The 21,633-nt window shown below is 51.7% G+C and overlaps 4 protein-coding genes across 4 annotated transcripts; 2 read left to right on the forward strand and 2 right to left on the reverse strand.

Moving 5' to 3' along the window:
- Nucleotides 1-270: 270 nt before the first annotated feature.
- Nucleotides 271-2,433, reverse strand: EMWEY_00038230 (receptor for activated C kinase, RACK protein, putative; the record flags this gene model as incomplete). The annotated part of the gene is made up of 3 exons (XM_013482321.1): nt 271-516; nt 873-1,294; nt 2,313-2,433. Coding segments are annotated over 3 exons (789 nt in total), but the record flags the coding sequence as incomplete, so codon positions are not given.
- A 4,127-nt stretch (nt 2,434-6,560) lies between these two features.
- Nucleotides 6,561-13,862, forward strand: EMWEY_00038240 (isoleucyl-tRNA synthetase, putative; the record flags this gene model as incomplete). Its single annotated transcript, XM_013482322.1, has 13 exons — nt 6,561-7,798; nt 8,439-8,819; nt 9,038-9,162; nt 9,391-9,653; nt 9,834-10,366; nt 10,489-11,068; nt 11,187-11,561; nt 11,839-11,949; nt 12,115-12,231; nt 12,408-12,620; nt 12,813-13,010; nt 13,204-13,505; nt 13,676-13,862. 13 exons carry the CDS (start codon nt 6,561-6,563, stop codon nt 13,860-13,862), a joined length of 4,623 nt encoding a protein of 1,540 aa, XP_013337776.1.
- A 1,045-nt stretch (nt 13,863-14,907) lies between these two features.
- On the forward strand, nt 14,908-15,654 carry EMWEY_00038250 (hypothetical protein, conserved; the record flags this gene model as incomplete). The annotated part of the gene is made up of 1 exon (XM_013482323.1): nt 14,908-15,654. One exon carries the CDS (start codon nt 14,908-14,910, stop codon nt 15,652-15,654), a length of 747 nt encoding a protein of 248 aa, XP_013337777.1.
- A 752-nt stretch (nt 15,655-16,406) lies between these two features.
- On the reverse strand, nt 16,407-20,075 carry EMWEY_00038260 (OTU-like cysteine protease domain-containing protein, putative; the record flags this gene model as incomplete). The annotated part of the gene is made up of 4 exons (XM_013482324.1): nt 16,407-17,594; nt 17,817-18,010; nt 18,583-18,670; nt 18,786-20,075. The coding sequence occupies 4 exons, from the start codon at nt 20,073-20,075 to the stop codon at nt 16,407-16,409; spliced, it is 2,760 nt and encodes a 919-aa protein (XP_013337778.1).
- Nucleotides 20,076-21,633: the final 1,558 nt, after the last annotated feature.

The following is a 21,633-nucleotide window of genomic DNA, read 5'->3' on the forward strand; positions in this document are numbered from 1 at the left end:
TTATATATATATATATACACGAGTAGCCAATACCACATTTGGCCCCCATATACAAAATTCGTGGACAACTTGGAATCAAAGGGGTCACGACCCCTTTACCCACACTAGCGGCTCTGGCACGAACTCGTTTGTTTTCATACGAACTCTCTCGCTCCGAGGAGCCGCAGTCAATACGAGGAATGATATATCTTCATCGCCGCTTCCTTCTGACGGATGCCTCCACATTTGCGATGTAAAACATGCCATATGGGAACCGACGCAAATTCTCACCTTCACGGATTTGTCCGTTGCAGCACAGAGCCAATAGTTGCAAGGAGAGAAGCAGAGGCTGTTGATGGTGCAGCTCGCGTCCAAAGAGTACAGGTGCTTTCCTTCGTTTACATCCCACAGCATGGCAACTCCATCTTTCCCGCCGGAGGCACACAGCGAGCCATCAGGAGAAACCGTAACTGTGTACAGGACCGACGTGTGGCCTACAAGATTGGTTATGAGCTTGCACGACGTCAGGCTCCACACCTGAAAACACCAATAACCACTCCAAGCCAAAAAGACAAATTTCACTCGAGACATCCGCGCGTGCGCCAGACAATCACATCACCAACTGCAGTCCATCTGAACCCGAACGAGGCTCAAGTGACACCATGAGCGCAGCAATTAGAGACTTTCTCATACGGGCCGCTGACACTAAGCGGTAGATGTAGCAGCCCATTACAGGTCTCGCTGTGCTGCAAACTGGCCTTGGCGAGATTGGTTAAGGGTGCGCTAAGTACATATAGGTGGTCCTGTAGCCCCTCTCTTGATGAGGATGTCCGTAACATTCGAGGGGATATGCTGTCACCGGAACAGACAACGCGGATGAAAATAAGACGAACCTTGACCAGCTTGTCCCAGCCACAAGAAACGATAAGAGGCTCCTTGGGCGACGGCGAAAATCTGACGCACGAAACCCAGTCGGTGTGTTGGCCTTCCTCGATGGTGTACTTGCAGTCTGCGAGGGTGTTCCACAGGCGGACGGTTCTGTCGCGAGAGCCAGACACAATCTGTCTGTTATCTGCGCTGAAAGCGACAGAGTTGACGTCAGATGTGTGCTTCTGGAAGGTGCGGACGGTTTCTCCAACGTTCAAGTCCCACAGACGCAGGGTCTTGTCCCAGGATCCAGACAAGGCAAAGTTCGAGTCACTTGATATCACCACATCCTGAACGCACTGGGAATGTCCAGTGAGAGCCCGTCGTGCATAGCCAACGCCTTCAGTATCAGGAGAATGGTTCAAATGCCACACGATAATCTTCTTGTCTGCGGCATGCAACGCAAACTGAAACTGCTGCAAACGATTCGCCGCACCAAAAAGCACAATCACGCCATATGCCATACATTACCTACAATGCGAGGCACTAAAGAGGAAATGTCAGGAGAGACGGCTTTGCGCCCCTCGGAGATTCCTCGCGGCATCGACCGTCAGGCCTACAAGTGAGCTGGGATCTCGTGTCATCATCCCCTCTTAAAAGTACGGATGTCTCAAACCAGAAGTAACACGCAAACACTAGCGATGGAAACGACAGGCTTAAAACAAAATCAAGGGACTCTCAGGAGCAGCATCTACGACGCCACTCGGAGATTTCTCGCGGCATCAACCAGCAGGTCTACAAGTGAGCTGGGATCTCGTGTCATCCGCACGTCCCGTACACTCCATGTACAAAGAGAAAAGAATGAAACACCTTTTGGAATGTCGCTCCATAAACCAAGACTTAACAGAACGACAGGTGAAGGTGCGCCGAATGGGCATTGTAGGTGCCACTGTAGCCTCCTCCCAGTGTTTCTCCACCTTAGTGGAGCCTGGCGAGAAGGATATGCTTGACACCCTTGCTCGGCCAGCACAACATTCGCCAAAACAGGCGTCAGCCATTCACCGCTGCTACATGCCCCGTCGCCATCCTGGAGCATACACGCATCCATGTTGGTGAAAAATGATGCAAACCGCTGCAAGAAGGCGAAAGAACTACCGGCACATGCAGAGGCCACTTGATACTGGGAAAAAGGCCCATACCCCACACCAACTGCTGTGAAGGACTACCGATGACCGGGCTAGACTTGGGAGTACAGCGGAAAACGATCCTCTCAAAAGAAATGGAGCGGCATGAAAAACACGCAGCAGGATACAAACAGCTACGAATAGCAGACAGAGTCCACATAATTCCCAAGGCTCCAAACCAGCGTCGGCAACAGCGAGGAGACCCCGCCGCATGCGAGGTGGATGAAGACGGGAATGTTGGAACAAAGCCTCAAGAAAAACCGTTTAAAGCATGATTCTGACCTCGAGAAGAAGATATGATCGTGCTGCTCTCGAAGCTGGGCGTAGAGATGGCCGTCACCCAGTCGGTGTGGCCCTGCAGGACGCCCTTGAAGACGAGGGGAGAGTCCACTGAAACGCTCATTTTCGTTGGATCTGAGGGAGCGAAACAGTGAATATAAAGGCACAAACTCACACGACCTCGCGCTTCCTCTCGACGACCGCTACAGGCAGACCGGAAAGGTTCACGCATGCTGCGTGGGGAGCTACTGTTGTTGGCGGGGTGCAGCTGCAACAGCAGCTGCCGCTCCCCGCATGCAGAGGCAACCATGATAGGGTTATTTGCTTTCGTCAGTCTGTGAATTTACTGGCTACTAGTTAATTTATTTTTAATTATATTGAAAGCAGTTCGACACGACAGATATTTTAGATTCCGTATTTCTATTTCCCCACCAGGACCCCTAATGGGGCAGTCATCGCTAACTTCTTTTTTCTTTACCATAAGTCTGTGATTTTTGGCAAAGACTAGTGAAGTGGACGCATGAACCACTACATCCTTCTAGTTGGCAAACGGTACGCAAGCAAACACTCCAAACAACCCTTTAAAGTGTCTGTACACGTAAGCACAAAGACATGTGCGTGCTCGTATGTAGGACTGTCCGTACCTTGAGTTGTGACCTTGTGTGTTAAAATACATGGGATGCCATTTTTTCTCCGTCGGCTCCAGTCGCTCAACGCTTTTGGCGGTTCCTGAAGACTTCGGGAGAATGTCAGTTGCACTAAAGGAACTTATATGTTTTGTCACTACTGAAATGCAAAGGTTCTTGGGTACGATCGGATGCCCGTGTTACACTTGTTCATTTCGACTAAACTGAATATTCTTACCTATAGTTTTTGCTATGTATTGGGCCACCCAACAGTTGTCTATGCTGTTGCATTTTTCAAGTTGCGTCTTGGCGTTGACCTTGAATTTGCCTGCGTCTGTTTTGTACTTCTCTAGACACGGGGAAAGCGCACACACGGACGCCTCAAATGAGTGCGTAGTGCTGCCGTCCTGCGCAAGAATGATCCCGTCTTGGTGTAGCGGTTAACTTGCCATAGTACTGAAGAGGAACGGGACTGAAGAGTAGGACGGGCAGTGCTGTCGACGGACCTCAACAATCGAGTTATGCACACCGCTTCGTGCACGTACGTCAGTCTAGTTAACTAGATTCTCGCAGGTTAGAGCGATGAACCCCAAGTTGTTACCTTGCTGTCCATTTTTACTGGGTGAATGCCCGAACATTTGTTGGGGAACGCCGCAGCATTAGGATAGGATAATTCACCTGAATGGAGTATTTCCACATCCGACGGCTAGCTCTCTAGACCAAAGGGTTAAACAATTTTGGTCGTTTTCATAATCTTGTCGCTTCCCGGGAATAACATATTAAGGCTTGCAAATGTATGACGAAAGACGCAAAAAGTTGTGTGCGACTCGTGACGGAATGACAAGGGTCTCAGGGAACAACCGCCCGATAACCACCACGTTACCCCTTTGGTAGGTGGGAAACGCACTGCCTTGCACTCATCGCTACGATATTTGGCTGGTAGAAGGGAAGATATCCTATGATTTCTGGGAAGATTAATAGAGGGCAGACCTCAACCCCTCAAAGGTTCACCACCCGAGCTGTCTGTGCGGCGTCAATCTAACGTACGTAACATTCCCTACTTGCACTGCCAAACCCCAGAGTTAGGGTCTTCAAGCTGCCTCCGCATAAACCATTTGGTGCGCCGGCAGGCAAGTGCTCCTAACCTGTTGCAGCATATATGCATTTCAAGGCGGCCCAGCAATAAACAGGGCACGAATGTTGCTTCGCCCATTCTACGAAATAGCCGCAGGTCAGGACGCTGTCCATAGCCCGAGGAAAGCATGATAATCGTCCTGGATGTTGAATGGTGTATACCACAAACCAATATTTTGGGGAAGAGAATTGCTTTGTGGCAATCACCATTCAAGTCGCGGGGGAGAGTGGGAAGATGCGGCAACGGTGCTGTATAATCGAAAATCAATGTTCTTGAGAAGACGGAGACGCAGGCGCTGCAGTAAATCAATTCAAGTGCGCATCGAGGCTCAGGATGTACCTGAGGGGTAAATGAAGCCTAGTAAGAGGCATAGAGGGGAGGAAAACGCGTCAACCCGGGATCGAAACGGGGTCCTTTAGACCTCCTATCTAACGCTCTCCCAACTAGACTACAGACGGTGAGAGAGCCAGAACATAGCAAAAGCTTGAAAATGTATGAGGACGTGCCTGTGCATCAGTCGCTTCACCCTACACATTGACACTTTTCCTCCCAACAGTTGTCTGAGGAAAAGTGCTTACCTTTGCGTCTTCTGATGTGTTAATCCACTCTTACAATCTTGCACTACGCGCATCTGCAGAACTGCATTCATCTCGCAAATCCGTGGCTCGATCAGCCTGAGACTCTTGAATTCGTTCCCAGCTAAACAGCCTGATATTTGCCTACCGACGCAGCCCCAAGGTATATAGACAAACCGATTACAAACAAACGACGTACTCGCATCACATGTGAGGAGAACTATACAGGAGAAATACACATGGGAAGTGGCATGGGAAGTATTAAACTGTAGCATTAATATTGATGTTTTCAGAGCTTTGCGGGAATAATCGACATACCCGGGGTCAGCAACGTCGTGGTGAGAAGTCTCCACCAGAGGAGACAGAAATCATCAAGACTCATTAAACAATTCATGCATGCCAAAGAAAGCGAGAATGTTACGTTAAATTGCCAAGAGAACAACAAACTGCGTGAGCTTCTGCAGCTCATTTCCGTGACGCTATTCCTCGTGGATTGTCTACAGGTCATCCTTGCTTAGCCAGGAACTACTGACGGCATGGGAATGAACCGTTCAGCTTAAAGTTGGGATTCGCTTAATTATGAGGTAATCTTTACTGTTTCACAAAAAAGGAGGCCCAAAAATTTCATATTCTGTGTGCTCGGCGGTGCCAACTATTTGTTTTACTGTGGCATAGTTTACGCACTCTGTCTTGCATTTCTCAACTATATGTGCATCAGCGCATCTTCCCTTGATAGCCAGGAGTTTGAGATTTATCCAAACAAGGCAACATAGTATTCCCTGCTGTTTGTACTTTCTTCAAAAGAATCGGAGAGGCTGAACGACCAAATAACGTCAACAGTATCAAGGAACAGTGTAGTTCAGCATGTTTCGCACACGCGTAAGCTGTTATCTGCACAGGTCCCACAACACCAGCTCTTCACTCGGGTAGGCAACTAACGCGTTAGATTTAGGCGGCGGGCGATGCTGCACTGACAGGAAGCGACAGGAGCATAAGAAACAGCAGCTGTTGGCCTCGACTGAGCAGCAACAGGACACAGGTCAACCGAGATATTTTCAGGGCTGAAAATTGCACACGAAGACATGCGGTGCTTGCGCAACGCTGAGGGCAGTTGCAATATGGTCTGTGTGATGCTGGCAAGTAATAATGAAATGGGCACATGAATCCTTACCCTATCCTAGTTTACAACCGGCACGCAACCAAAAGCAATCATCAACTGCCTACATTATCTGTACACACAGCCACGAAGCCATGTTTGTCCTTCTATGTTGGAGTGTGCGGCACATTGAGTTGCTGCTGTGTTTAAGCAAGTCGTAGTCCACGCATTTTGGCGCAACTGCAGCTCGCGACAGTCGTTGAAAATATCGACGGCACTTCTTGCACACATTCTCACTCGTAATTCCCTCTACGGTTTAGCCCTGCCCTTAGAGTAAGTTTTAAATTCGTTCTTTACATTTCCTAGTAGCTTTACGCAATCATTATCACCCGTACCAGTTCCTTTAGTTTACGTGAAGCTTATTTAAAAGAAGCAGCAAACATAGCGGGGCTGTTAAAGCTAGCGTGGACACAGGGTGCCATCTCAAGTTAATATAATAAAGAACAGATATTATTGGAAATTAAGCAAAACTCGTAAGGTGGGATGCCATGTACAAAAGAAAAAACGGCTGAAATAGATGCCTGTGGGTACGGAACAAATTCCCCACTGCAGCTTTCAGACGAGCCTAGGCAGCCCCCATTCAGTCGACAGTGCCTTGTTAATTTTATCTTTAAGACACTTGCCAATTACTTTTTCAGCTAATTTCATTGCGTTCATACTTTATCTTTGATAGTATTTTCGCGTCATCTCCACTAGGATTTGTGCCCTCTCATATCTCTTAGCACTACATGGAGGGCCCTGTCGGCAGTGACGCGGCAGATGGGCCTCAGGGGAAGGCCGTCGTCGCTGTGGGTAGCAGAGGGGCCTAATTGCACAAACCTTGCACAGCAGCAACACTATGGGGACCCCAAGGCGATTCCACCTCAACGGCGTCTTTGGCGGTTTCGCTCAGTGTTGTTCTTGCTGCTGCTATTCCAGTTTTCCCCCCTCAGTGCCTACGCTTTAAGGTTGTTGCCCAGCCTTCCACTATCCCAAGATGCAGGGAAATACCTCGTGATTGTTGCAGGAGCAGGCAGCTGCCGGGCAAATGTCCCCAGGTGGCGTTGCGACTTCACCAGGGGCACCATTGTACAACGTGACCTTCGGATGGCCCTTCCGTCTTTCCTGACCTCTGCATGCATTGAAGACCATTTTGCCCCGAATTCAGGAAACCAAAGCAACACCAGCAGCCTTAGGCCGACGAACATCAAAAGAAGCGCTGGCGATGCAGCCAGCTATTCAGATAGCACTCTTAGCAGTGCACGCAACAGCAATGACTCCAGCAGCCGCAACAGTAACTCCCACGCTTTTTCCTCCACTGTCTTGCTCCCACGTTCGTCGTTGCGCCATCGTGGACCCATATGGAAGTCCGAACTGGCGGTGCAACGGTTGTGGCAGCGGCACGACACGTACAACCAGCTACTCCTACAAATTTGGTGCATGAACAAATGCTTACAGCACTTTAAGGGCCAGAACAGCATGGCTATTAGCAGTAGCAAGAAAGGGCGCAGTCCATCAGATGAAATTCTCGACACCCTTGGATTTGCTTTAACTCCGCCGAGCGGCAGTAGCAGCAGCAGTGACAGCACCATGCTGTTATTGGACGGTCCTCCCTATGCTAACGGGGAGCCCCATATGGGCCACGCAGTTAATAAATGCTTGAAAGATTTTGCTGTCAGAGCAGCACTGTTACAGCGCCGTTGTTGCCACATGCTGCCAGGCTGGGACTGTCACGGATTGCCCATAGAGCTTCGAGCAGCAGCGTATACTGCTGCTCCCACAACGCACGATGCAACCGCATCAACAGCAGAAGCAGATACGGCTGAAGCAACAGGGTCTATCCAGGTAGTACCGAGCACAGGTGAGACCATCATTGAGCACAACAGCAGCACCAGCATTACAGGAAAAGGCGACCACTGCACAGGCCTCAGTGGTGGTGATGGATCCAAAGAGTTGCGCAGCAGAGCTCGCCAAGTTGCTCTTCATTTTGCTGCGCTTCAGAGAAAGGCATTTCAGCGGTGAGTCACGTGCTGGCTTTTTCAGCAGGACTTAGAGTTAACTATCTGGCTGCTCTGCGTCGTGCCTCGCCACCATTACAGTGCCGGTTACTTACTCTCTCGACGATTCTTCCTTACTATGCTTATCTATACCACCCTTATTTCCCCCCAATGCTATCTTCACGTTGCTTTTGCTACATGTTTCTCTCCTCGCACATATCTGTTTTTGCCTGCTTGCGTGTCTGCCTGACACATACTGACATAGGTTTGGCGTATGGGCGCACTGGGACTCTGCCTACAAAACACTGGATAGTGACTTCAAGGCTTATGAACTTCAACTGTTTGCGCTCTTATGGAACAGCGTGGGCATTGGCAACACCACCACGGAAGCCAATTAAGCGACTACCTGAGCACGAGGGCTTACGCACGGCAGAAAGGCTCCTGCACAGAGGCACAATGGAAGCAGGCACACCTGCACGTTCATGCAGAGAGTCACTTACAAGTGCCTATTATTTGCATAAGTCGGTTATTGTAGGGGGAAGGCGATAGGCACCAGTCTACTGGCTGCGAACTCGTCGGTCTGCCTATCCCTGTCCCATCTGTCTGCTGTCTAGGGCCTGGTTACACCGTCGCGTTTCCCTGTATATTGGAGTCCTTCCAGTTTGAGCACAGTTTCAGACAGCGAGGTCGTGCTGAAGCCTACATCCAGAAACCATCTCTACTTCAAGTTGTTGATGACGGGACCTCGTCCAGTCTCGGAGGACGCCAAGCCCTTCTATATCGAAAAGGAAATCCCCTGGTTCTTTGTCGCCTGGACGACCACGCCGTTCACAATACCCGCAAACAGGGCTCTTGCTCTCTCTGCTGCAACGCAGTACGCGGTCTTGAGGGCATCACCGAAAGGATCGCAAGGAGATGAGGAAATATGGATAGTTGGGGAGAAGTGTGTAGCCCCTCTTTTAGAAGCTCTTCAGGGTGCAGGGAAGTCCTGGAATGTGCACCCGATAGGCAAGCTCCCGGGGAGCCGTCTCCAGGGTCTAAGGTGTGTCTATGTGCCTGGCGGGCACTGTAAGGAGTGCCTTTACTGGGGCCCTGTTGATTTTCGCTTACGTGTCGTCGTGTTTTTGCCTTGCCTGGGTATGAAGATTTTAAGCAGAATAGTTGGCCTTCACAGGGGAGTATTTTATTTACTTTGACCTTCCTAGTGACCCTGTCATTTGGACATCTTTGCTGTATTGCTGCGTGGGTGTTCTTCGTCAGGTACGCTCATCCTGTTGCGAGCAGAGTGACTTGCCCCGTTCTGTTGGATCCCATTGTTGGTGATGACAAAGGAACCTCCATTCTTCACGTGGCCCCCGCGCACTCCCAAGAAGATTATCGCCTTTGTGTGTTAGAACTTCGCCAGCACCGAGCCTCTTGGGATCAGTCACCAACTGTGCAGGCCAACGCAGTCTCTCGTCAGCGCACTCCATAGGGTTCACGGGAGCAATCAGCTGCAGAACAGGCAACGGGAAACCAACGGATCCTGAATTGAACGGCTCGTGGTACAGATATCGAGTCAGTTTCCTCATTGCCCCTGGCGTGCTGTGGTATCTTTGTTGTGCTAACCTCAGGTGAGCGAGCCTGTCAGGGACCCGGCCTCTTAGTTCAACAAGCAACGGATCCCACGACTGAAACGCATGTGCCTTTGATCCCCGCTTTGGGAGAGGAAGCAGCAGCAGTCGCTGTGGGAGCTCCGCTTCTCTGCCCTGTGGGACCCCAAGGAACCTTCTTGGGAGGCAGCGGTAGTGAGCCGTTTAAAGGTCTTGAAGCCATGAGCGATGGAGAACAGTGTATTATCGAATATTTGCACAGCAATAAATCTCTACTGCTAAATGTAAGGGGCATGTAGAGTCTCACACAGTGGTTAGGGGCGCGTAGGTTTCTTGTTTAAGTAGATGTGATGCTGGCGGGGGATGCCAAAACAGCTTTTTCCACTAACTGGAACTGCATCTGAGTGTGTACGTCACAGCTGGCCACGGTGTACTTTGCGTTTTGCATGCGCTTACTTCTGCAGCAAAAGGTTGTGCTGCCATTCCCGCATGACGAACGCCGCGGGTGTCCTGTGCTGCTGCGCGCGACTCCCCAGCTGCACTTCCATGTGCTTGGCCTTCTACCAGAGGTCTTCCGGGACTTGCAGCACATCAGGTGGCTGCCCTGCCGACGCAATCCGAAGCAGCAGCAGAAGCACAGCAGATCATCTGCGGATGTACTCCAGGCTCTCACGCCGACTCAGGAAGAGCAGTGTAAATCTGCCCCAACTGCTGTGGGGCCAGCAACAAGTTCCTCTCCTGGATATGAACGCATGCGTGCTGCATTGAAGACGAGGCCGCCAACGTGGTGCCTCTCTCGGCAAAGACAGTGGGGCCTTCCAATCCCTCTTGTGGAGCAGCATGAAGTACACGTTGATGCTACTCATCGTGAAAAAGCACAGATGCAGGGACTTGCGGAAGAAAGAAGGTGGATAAATATGCATCTTGACAATGACCTATTGCTGTACTCCGAGTCCTCTGAAGCGGCCACCGATGGGAAAGAAGGCCTTCTTCAGATGTGAGGTCAACTGCTGCAAATTAGAGCAACAGCAGCGTCAGCAAATGTAGCACAGGGAAAAGCAAAGACAGATGTGCTGTCACTGAACTCCAGTTGTCAATCACTCTGACGTTTTTTTGCAGGCTGAGGAAGCGAAGGTGGTGTGAGGTTACATTTGACGTTTGGTTCGATGCCGCTTCCGCATGGCTTAAGGGCCACAAGTTCATCCAGAAATGGGCATCGGATGCCAACAGCTTCCTTACCAAGTATTTTCCCAAGTTGCACCGGCGACGGCAACCACACGATGAGCATTACCAACAGGAGAGGCACTTGCGTACACTTCAGCGGGAAGGGCTGCAATCGTCGCAGACAACAAAGGAACTGTTATCCGAGGGAGTGAATGAGAAATATTCATGCTTAGTAGTAGAGGGCACAGACCAGAGTAGGGGATGGTTCCAAAGTCTTTTGCTGTCCCACGCAGGCGCCAGGGAGGGTCTCCGCCGTCAGCGGGCCCAACGGCTGAGGCCTGGCGCCCTGCAGCCCAACGGCCAGAGCTGCATGCATGAAGCCACTGAGCAGGTGACAGAGACATGCGGAGCAGCAGGGGCCCAGGCATGCCTCCGCGGGGACCTACAACAAGCAACTGAGGCCCTGGATGATGCAGGATTGCCTCAACTTCCAGTCAACGTGGTGATTACCCATGGTTTTGTCGTGGACTCCAGTGTACGTATTCCAGCGATGATACCGCACTCGCTTGTCCTGTTTCCACTGCGCTTTGAGCTGCGTCCAACCTTACCCAGTGGGGCGCATAATAGTGCGCTTTGCGGGATGTTGAGTGTAGGGCAACAAACTGAGCAAGTCGAAGGGAAATGCTCTCTCTCCAGACATCTTCTTCTCCGCCGAAAAGGACATGGCAGCAGTTACGGCGGGGAAGCCACCCCATGCACACAGCGATTCCTCTACACAACAGCTGCAAGGCGCGCATCGTGTAAGGAAGCAGCGGAAAGATGCCCAACTGACGTTTGGCGCGGATGTGTTGCGTTTGTTTGTGAGTTCCCTTGATTGTGGAGGAGACATGGCGTGTCCTTCTGGAGATTCCGAGGAGCACCGCCAGGACAAACACACAGCAGTGCACGCAGCCAGTGCTACGTATGTCAAATTTAGAAACGCATTCAAGTACCTCGTTGGCTCTCTCCATGACTTCGATATCAATGCGGTAAGGATCGAGCGCAGCTGCAAAAGAGGCACGGGTGATCAGGAAAGGCAGCGCCGAGAGGAATGTACCGGAGAGTCAGCAGCAGGCGCAGCAAACATACCAGAAACAGATACAAATAGTTTCGTGAGCCTCATAAGGAACGTCTGCGTTCCGCTTGCGGCAGTTCAGTCGTTGAGTGGAGTATTTGCTGCTTCCGATATTGGCGTCGTGGATTCTGGTGTAGCTGGCGCTTGATGGCGTCAGCGTGACTAATATTTGGGAGTTTGCGCATTTTCAGGACGCAGTCCCCGTGGATAAACTACCCCTCTTTGACATAGGGATGCTGCTGAGGTTACAGGCATTAGCAGGAGATGTAGGAAAGGCCTACGATATCTTCCAGCACAACAAGGTACTGCTGGGGAATTATGTTCCTTTACTGCTCTGCATGCGCCAAAGATGTTGATACAAGCGGTGCTGGCTCTGTGGCTAGTGCTCGTGGAAGGGATGTTTTCAACAGGTGTGGGTGTAAATGAACCGGGCCTCAGGTCTGCTGCGTCCCGTCGGTTTGCCGTAGGCTTTACGCTTGCTGCTTCGGTTCATCTCCGAGGACTTGTCAGCCACATTTATTGAAGTGGCAAAGGATAGACTTTACGTTGACCATCCTAATGGCTACCGCAGACGCAGTTGCCAGGTGAGAGTTACTACATTGCCAATTGTTTGTGTCTCTCTCTGCCCCTGTCTCCGGCTCTGTCTCAAGTGTGTTTTTTGTCCCCGGTCATCCCCTCTTAGAACTTTTCTGCCAAACCATCAAGCAGCCGAGGGGCAGATTCTTGTTAGCGTCGTGCTGTCCCGTGTGTGTGAGAACAGACAGTCCTTGTTATGGTGCTGCTAGTACTGACACAGCTCGTATCTCCTCTGACTCCTCATCTGGCTGAAGAGGTTTTTTTCAGAATGCCCAGGACTCTCAGGGAAGCGCTTGCTGTACACCGTAGTAGCAAGATCTTGGAGGCCTTGGGCCCAGAAGGCGAAAGGTTTGCGAATGTACTCGGTCTTTGCGGACCACTGACGTCTGCGTTTCAAGTGCGTCATTTTCCATGGTTGAAACGTTTTCTTATTGTGGCATACCCATTGCCACTGGTTTGTGTATGCTGTATAGCTACCCCTTTTCACCTGCAAAGCTACGAATTCGCTGTCTTAGGGTGTCATGCGTCATCTGGATCGGATCATTCTTTAAATGGATCCCCTTGCCTACTGCGGTTTCGTTTGTTGCAGGTAGGGTGGCCTCGCATGCGCCTGTCTGCACAGCCCGCCATTGTGCAGGAGGCGGAGCAGTTGTGGGGTCTGCTGCTGCTGTTGCGCCAAGACATGCACGCTCTTTTTACCAGGGCGCGGCAGCTCCAGAACGCCATCCCCGGGAGGGTATCACGAGTTGGCTCCCTGAATGATCTGAAGCTGAGTATTACGGCTCCGGTGAGCACCTAGTTGCTGAAAAAAGCCGCCATCTCTAAAAAGTATTCTTCGTGTGTGTAACGGGGAGTGGTATGTTTTTTTGGGAAATTCTTTTGCAGACGTTGATTGAACGATGAGCCAAATAGAGCTCATCCTCGGCATCTGTAGGTACACTGCGCAGTCTGGGATCTTGTACTTGCTTTATTGCGCACAGACGAAAGCGATATTCGATCAGTTACAGCGATTGTTGCCAAAGTCTAAGCTTCTAAGGCCAGCACCATTTTCTACGCCATTCCCGGGCCAACAAGAAGCAAACGCAATGCGTTCTTACGTCGATGATCTCCGTTGGCTAATCCAGTGTTCCGACGTTGAAATTCGTACGCCTAGGATTTCTGGCGGGGTTCCAAAGCAAGAGCAACTTGCAGAGGAGGCTATTTTAGCTTCTGTGGACGGCAGTGCTTCGAATTCGGGTTTGGATATGAAGCTGTACAGTGCGCAGGGGCAGAGATGCCAGAGGTCAGCGGGGCTTACGTGAGGTTGTCGAAGAGGAAGTTTCCCCAGCAAACATCGGCAATGACAGGAGCAGAAAACTCAGGCGTTAGCCTTCGATCCGAGTCACCTGTAGGCGCCACTTCGTGAAAGCATTAGAATAGTGCCACTTCTCCGCTGTCGGCGTTTCTGTGCAGGTGCTGGATGCGGGTTGTACCATCAACCAGTGACGCTTCAGTGGCTCAAAGCCCTGAAGACGCTTCACAGAAAGCCGAAGGAAATGCGTCAGCAGGGACGGATGACATTCCGGAAGCGACACAGGAATCTCCGTTTGCGTGCGAGAGGTGTACTGATGTCATGCGACACATCCACAGCAAAACGTGACGGTGCTTTCAAATTTCAGTAACGTCTACACCGGGACTTCCCCTTGCATAAGCGGGTGCTCCGTTGGTGTTCACAGAAATGCAGTTAGCTATGCAGTTAGCTAGGACAGATGGACTTACGCTTATCTGAGGGCATACTGAGGGCTGAAGCTAGCAGGACAGCCGAAGCCTATTCCACTGCAAGACCAGCTGTTTCAGTCTCTGCGTCGGCTTCACTCTCCGTTTCATGACTTTTCTGATCTAGAACGCGTGCACAGTGGTGTGGGGCGTTCATACTACTTAGAGGGATATATGGGTGCTGTATTCGGCAGTATTTAGGCTCCAATGAACAGCCTTTGAGAGGCCTAGTTTTAATTTTACCAATTTTTTATGACTGAACGGCGCGGGATGATGCCTACAGGCTCGTTAAGGGAGACTGGTGTTACTCGGCCCTTTACACCCCGAAGCCTTGGGTGGTTTGCCCCTTTTTATAGCCGTACAGGAATAAGCTAGATGCATCCGAACCTATGTTATCGGCTCCCCGAGGGTTGAGCCGTAGGATTGGCTGGGCAGTTGTGGAGAGAGAGACGTGTGAAGGGTTTGGGAGTAGATGTGGAGCTACGCTTCTCCGGAGGTGCTTCTGGATACATTTTAAATAGTAAATAGTAAGCAATGCTACATAGAAAACTAAAGACAATGCCGGAAGTGGAGGCGGTGCCCTTTGGACGTCCCACGTTCTCCAGGAGGGGCCCTTGCTCTGGCCCCTGGAAGGGTCGCCGCAACGGAACCTCCTCCATCACATTGTTTTTGTGGTTTTTCCTCCTTTAAAGGGTTATTGGCTCAGTAATCATCTCCATGTTCACCTCACGGACCAGGTTCTACTTTTCTAACTATTTCTACGGGACCCTCCCAACCGATGTTCTGGTGTCCACTGTTCCGCTGAATGCGGTTGATGAGGCCTGCTCCGGAATTTAAAACAGTCATTGCAGTTATTTTCTTGCTAAACGTCATAGAGAGATCATTCAGGCATATACTCGGCCTAGAATCACCCCGTTTTTCAGGAGACAATGGCCCACCGCTTGTTTGTGGGTATGGTTTTCCTCTGCCTTTCGGCAGCAGTAGGTGCCTTAGGATCTCTTGGGATCTCAGCCTATAGCGAAAATATGGAGCCAATGAGACAGGCGGTGTGGGGCCACATCTTCTGCGACCCTTCACAGACACCTGGCCTCACAATTACATTAAACGGGATTCAGCTTGGAAATGCAACATTGCTGCCGGCATTCCCGAGAGGAGGGGGTTCCGGGAAGAACTCGGGTGTAAACGGTATTTCTTTAGGGTCTCTTGGTCCCTCAGCAGAGTTCCGAATCCCGCCGCTGCTGCCAGGATCGTACCTTCTGGAGGTGCTGCACCCGGGGCTAATCTTCCCCAAGTACCGGATCATCACGACGAGCGCCAGCAGCAGTGAGGTATATGTGCTGAACGAATATCTTGTGCCGTCAACTCTGGCCCCTTTGCCTATGCCTCTCAAGGTGGGGCCCACGGGGGTCCTTCGGTACTTCCCGGCGCATGGAGGATTCAGTATATTGGACTTGGTGCGTCAACCCCTTGTCATTTTGATCTTGGTGTCTCTCGGTATAATGTATTTCCTCCGAAGGATGCAAGAGGCGCAGGCAGAGGCGGAAAACCAACAGCTTGAGCAGGAATCTCACGAGCAACACGCCGTGGACAGCTTGCAGCATGAGGCCCCAGAGTCTGCCTTCGTGGAGAAGCTAATAAGACAAGGCGGCTATGAGTTATTGGGCCTCAGAAGGTAGTCCACGATTATGGTCCACTATGATGTTGGATTACGTATGGTCTCACTTTGGGGTTCTTTTGATTTGTCAGGTCCCAGCACCTAGAGGACTCGAACTCTCCTCTGTCTCCATCCTGAGAACGGTCCTTGGGTTGAGCGGCCCCCCAGGTTACACCTACACTGCCATGTTGGTGGCGCTGGTGCGTCATTCTACTGCTGTTATTGCCTCTAGGGAACAAAATCACCAGTTCCACCCTCTGCTAAGCGGGGGCTCCCCATGGCATAACGCCTTTACAGCGGGTACACTGCCGTGGTTACATAACGCCTTTACAGTCGCCGCAACCAAGGCTCGAATACCACTTGCTTGTCTGGAGAGAACTCCCCCGGGACCCACCAGAGCATTGGGTAACTCCAACAGGCCTCAGTGAGCAGCGACGGTAAACAACCCAATAACGAAGTGCGCAGGCTGCTTGCTGCCGCAAACTGCACTCTGTGCCTCAAACTGCCCTATTTGCTCCTTTTAGGTACCTAACCTAGGCTGTCAGCGGCGGCAATGCGGGCGGTGCAGTACTTAAAAGGAGATCAACTTGCACTCTTGATTTATTGGTTTTGCCTCTCTGGTCGCTGCATGGGGCTCCGCACGGGCAGCTACTGGTGCGGAAGCAACTCTGCCTTCACTGTAGCTTGCAGCATTATGCATATCCAGACCCTACAGTCTGCCCTGTCACTGCTGTTGGGAAAATACGGGACTAAAGCTTTGTAACTGTGGCGACATCACCTCCCCTGACTATTGTTGCCACTGCCCATCCACCTCACGAACCACGGGGCACTGTCGTCCGTTTGGGTAGTGCTGCTGCTGTTTGTGCTTTGTCGCGGGCCGTTTACAGCAATTGCTCTTGCGGGAAGCACGTGCTGCGGAGTGTGGCCGGTGTAACGCTGCTGTTGGAGAGTGACATGCCGAACGGGTCCCAAAGCCCCACTTGGGGCCAGCGCGACAAGGCGGCCGTCTGCCAATCGAACACAGTGCCGCTGCTGTTCAAGAAACTCGTTGTGAGGTGCGAACTGATGGGTATATGCAAAGCTTCTAGGCGTTGTAGTCGCCGGCAACCCTCGAGCTGAGGTGGTGACGAGGGCAGGGCCTACTGGTGATGAGATAAGAACGGGTCCTGACGGCCCCTGGCTGTGGCACACTATAGGCGGCGATGCCGCAGGAGTACCTTGCTGCCTCACATTCAGCTGCTCCTGCCGCATTTGTTGTGGTGGCCTTTCGTACCTGGCAGTTTGGCCAGGGCGATCTTCACGCCAGAGCCCTGCAGTGCCCCCCATCTGCCTCAAGTCCCTACCAGTGGGGCTCCCGTTCTTTCCGCTGGGAACACCTATGGGAGATCCTACGACCGCTGGAAGGGGCTCAGGGTAGGCTCTGCCAGACGAGTAGTATGTCTGAAAGTTGGCAGTGCCGCCTTCTGCTGTCCCAGCAGATGCTGCGTTTGCCGTTGGAGGTAGTCGTCTCTCCATGGTTCTTCCAGGCATGCTGTGGTGAAACGATGGGTCGCTCGCAGGGGCCACCAATGGAGAACCCCGTACACCCTGAGCAACGCGGGTGGTCCAGGCCTCCTGCTCTTTCTTTGCTTCGTTCCAGAGTTCGTTCACGATCTTGGTTGTCTGCGGCAGCAACTGCTGCAGGCGCTGCTGCTTTATGGCGGCAAGAATGCACTCCTGTTCAGCTGCAATTCCCGCCAGTTCCTGTGCGCTTACCTGTAGGCATTTCGCTAGGGCCTCCTCTTCAAGACCCGCAGGGGTTCCACTGGGCTCCTTGCGCGATGCTTTGGGTGCAACGTCTGCTGTCGAGCAGTTAGAAAACCCTGAAGAAGCGGACAGAACCAGTCTTGCTAAGCCCTCAGCCTCCAGCTTGCCAATCGTAAGACCGCGAGCTATCGGGAAGCCTTCCTTCACGTAATGGAGCTGTAGGCAAGTTCAGCAACACACACCCAAGCTGGATGGATGACAGGGGGCTTCTCCACAACACAAACTACTACAGCACTCTTATACTCAGGGATTCCCGACACACATATCTGCCCCTGTAACAAACCTTGCCAGCTCCCACTGGAGCCGCTGGACCATCTAGTCTAAAGCGACTTTTGCCTAACGACCTCTGCCTCATTTATGTGCATTTAGTCGACGTACGGAAGTGTAGTGCCCCAATTTGCCGTGCCACATCAGTCGGAAGGGAGTAAGGGACTCGCCCTCCTTGCTTGGAAGCCTCCTCTTCTCTGCATCTGGCTCGAAGGTCTGCAACAAATGAAGGTGTTCGTCGAAAACAAAGACTGGGGTGCCGAACAACAACAATAATGCATGCATTTCCCTGTAGTCCGCCCACTCTGCGCGCACGCCACATAAAAAGCAGCGAGCCCGGAATAGGCAGGCGACGCAAGCACGCATCAGATGAATAAAGGAAAATCTTCACTGAATACAAAAGAAGGCCAAACCAGCCTGCGTCAGGCATGCAAATGGACAGGTTGGTTGCCATCGTCCGCCACACTCCTCCACAGATCGCGTTTACGCCCAAATAAGTGGTAAACGTGGGCCTGCCGCCTGCGTTGGCACCTAGTGTTATTCGGTTTGGTGCTTCCGGCTCTAGCATCTGTTCCCAGGCCCTTTAGCCCGTTTCTCAAGAGTGCCACGGGGTGCCTTTCCTTACCGCCCTGTGCCCTTATATACGGCGCTAGTCACATAACTGTCCTAACCATCTACTGGGTAACTCTGGAGCACGCGTGAATTTAGATGTAGGTGTCAACTACCTCCATAGGTCCTTTTAGTTTGCAGCCAACGCTCAAAGGGCCCCTCGCTCTCGTCCACAAACGCCTCAAATATGTCCTTACACCTCGACTGCATCATAGGAGAGGGAGGGGCAAGCAGGCAGACAGGCCTATGAAGTCTAGCCACACGATACCATCATGCTGCCTCTGTCGGATGTGCCTTACCATTACATCAACAGCAAGCCTTCGCAAGAACAAATGATGTTCCTGGGTTCCATAGACCTGCCAGCAATTACAGAGCATCTAAAAAGAACAGGAAGACTTAACGGACAGCTTGCAACGGTATCGCCTGTAGCGTTTCAAGATGGCCTCTGCCCGCATAGAAGGAATGGCGTACCTGGTCAGAAAACGCACGGTAGAGGCAATTTCCATCACCCTCACACTCACGCGTCAACATGTATGGGGCCATCGCCGCAATGGCGGAGTCCTGTTGTGCCTTCTTGCTGTCGTTGCTACTGCAACTGTTATTCATGCTATCGTTCGTGGCACTTTTCTTGCAAGCAGGGCTGCATTGTCTCATTCCTTCCACAGTTTCTTGGGGCTCTGTTTCCAGGTGTGGTGGCTGCTTTTTCATGGGTTTCTGGAGTTCCTTGATAGTTGCCAGCTTCGGGCAGACTCTAGAGGTTTCCCCGTCACTGTAAGCCTTCTTCCCAATGGGGCTGTTGCTGCTGCTTCGTTGATGGTGTCCCATCTCTTTGGAGACACTAGCCCGCACGACATCGCCGTCGTGGATCTGTTGACTCTTGAGGCTGCTGTTGCTAGAACTCCTTGCTACACTCGGATGTTGCTGCGGGAGCAGCTGCTCCGAAGTCTGTTGCCTCTCCGGCTCACGCAGTTGGCCCTGCTCTGTCTGTTGCTCTCGGTCTAAAACCGGAGGTTGTTTGAACTCATGAATCGGCGCAGTCTGGATTGCAGCCGGAGCTCCCAGAGGACTGGCGAGCTCATCTCCCGCCCCTGTGTCTCCTCCCTCCCACGAGGAGCACGTGGAGGAATTGGAATTTCTCGCCAAAGGTCGCAAGCCACGGTCGGCCTTAGTTGCATCCCTCTTCGGTTCCGGTGCTGCTATTGCCACGGCTGCCACAGCCGCCACAGCTGGTACCGGAGCTGCTTGCTGAATTGCAAAGCGAGGTGAAGTCCCTGCCTGGTTCTTTTGTGAACAGCCACCTCCACTGCCCTCCTTTTCACTCACTGTGGAACACACTTCTTGGTTACTACTGTCTAGTGCCGGGTGTACGGTCACTCTGATACAACCCTCCTGCTCCCGCTCCTTTTCGGAATCCGTGGCCCTGGTGTCAACATCCGTGGTCCCGCTAGGTCCCTCTCCTATATCCCCTCCTGTGTTTAACGAGCTAGAGTTACCTTGGTACTCAACATTGCCAGCAGCAGCAACAGGTACTGCAGGTGCTCGGCGCAGCAGCCAAGCGCCGTCCGGCGTCTTACTGCAAATTAAGGCGTTTGTGGTGTTGCAACAGTGACAGGCGATGTGCACAACCTGTGTATGATCCAGGTCATCTCCTAAACGGAAGCCTTCAGCCCCTTCAAGGAGATGAGAAGTGCCATGAGCAGCAGCGACAGACACCACATGGGAGGGAGAGTCGCTGCGCTGCTGAGCGTCCGCAGCTATCATGATGACTGTCGATTGCTTTCAACCAGGACAGACGAGGTAAAATACCCTCTGTCTATGCTGGTTGTGGAAGCTTTCCGACGCTGTTGCTTGCCCTGCTCGGCCGCGTGTCCCACCAGCTAACACAGGCTTCTCACCACCTCGATTGTCCAGTATCAGTGGCAAAAGCGGAAACCGGATCGCAAGCATCCAAAGCAACTTGAGGGCACCCCCTTGCAATTATAATACAAATGCAACTCTTTTGGGACAACAAATAAGCCCAGAAATGAGCGTTCATGGCTGCTGGTTCCACAGGCAGCTGCGGTTGGGTTGTGGGCGCCTGCAGCTGCTCAGTCGCGAGTGTAGCTCAGAGGCATGTTGATTGTAAAAACAATACGACATTCCCCCTTATCCCCTTAATCGTCTCCTCAGGTCAAGAAAATTCCTGTTTCCTACTTAATAATTCATTGTGGCCGGCTGATGGCCCGGCCAAGTCCCGTATTCCCCCCTGTATTGGCACCTCGGAGAGTTGACGGGGGCTGCCGGGGTGTACCTTGGCTGCAGCTGTTGTTAACTCTGTCCCAATTCCTTTCCATGTACAACACTTAGCCTGTGCTAGAATAATAAACTAATCCTTTGAGAGTAGCAGCACAGCAAGTATTGGCGTCTGGAAGCGGCCTTACGGGGCCTCGCCCATTGAGTTTTGCGGGGTCGCTAACCAAGGCAAGCACTTAAGTGGTTCGTCTCGCAGAGGTTGCTTGCACGAAATGCAGATTTTCGACTAATTTATTGGAAAAATCAAGCTCTAGTGGTCGTCACGATGCCCCGCGGTACTGGTGGGAGCAGCGCTAGGATGCGAGCCATTGGTTGGACCGCCCTCAACGGGCTGTTGTGAGCCCGAAGCACCATTCGTATACAAGCAAGAAGACGGTGTGCGTAACTAGATAGGTTGCCCTTCAGCGCTACTTCTAGGTGGATCCTACTGTGTACTACTAAGCCCAACTATCAACCGCGCGTGCTTCGCTCGCTACTAGGCAACGTCGACAACATGCAAAAATCCTTGTGAAAATTCTCCCCTGTACAAACGCACTACTAAGGTGAACTGCATTTGTGTCGACAGGCTTCATGCAATTGGGTCCAAGGACTTCTATCGATAGCCTATAGTAGGAGTGTACCAGCATTCAAATTACTATGCAGAGAACCAGCCAGCTGTTCCACCTTCTGCTGTCCCACCTTCTTGTTTTAGCTCTTAACCACTGAGTATACCCTGGGTACTCTACCACTTTCCTATCTACATATTTTGCACCTGTTGGAGGTGTTCCGCAGGCCTGGACTAGTGGGAATGGCTACATCGTTTCGTAGCTGGTCTCTTGTGGGGAGCAGGACTCCTATCCAGTTGCACATGTGACTGGACCTATTGGTGCTCCACATCTGCTCGCTTCTGCCTCTGCCTACCCTGTTCCTCTGCTGGATTCTCTGTCCGACGTCCCGTAGGGCTCGATTGACGTATATTCTGCTGTTTTACCCGGAACAGCATTACTTGCTGTTTTTCCCTTTTATATATATATATATATATATATAT

This window comes from Eimeria maxima, genomic scaffold (genome assembly GCF_000499605.1).
Source record: "Eimeria maxima Weybridge genomic scaffold, Emw_scaff589, whole genome shotgun sequence".
In the NCBI taxonomy this organism is placed as follows: domain Eukaryota; phylum Apicomplexa; class Conoidasida; order Eucoccidiorida; family Eimeriidae; genus Eimeria; species Eimeria maxima.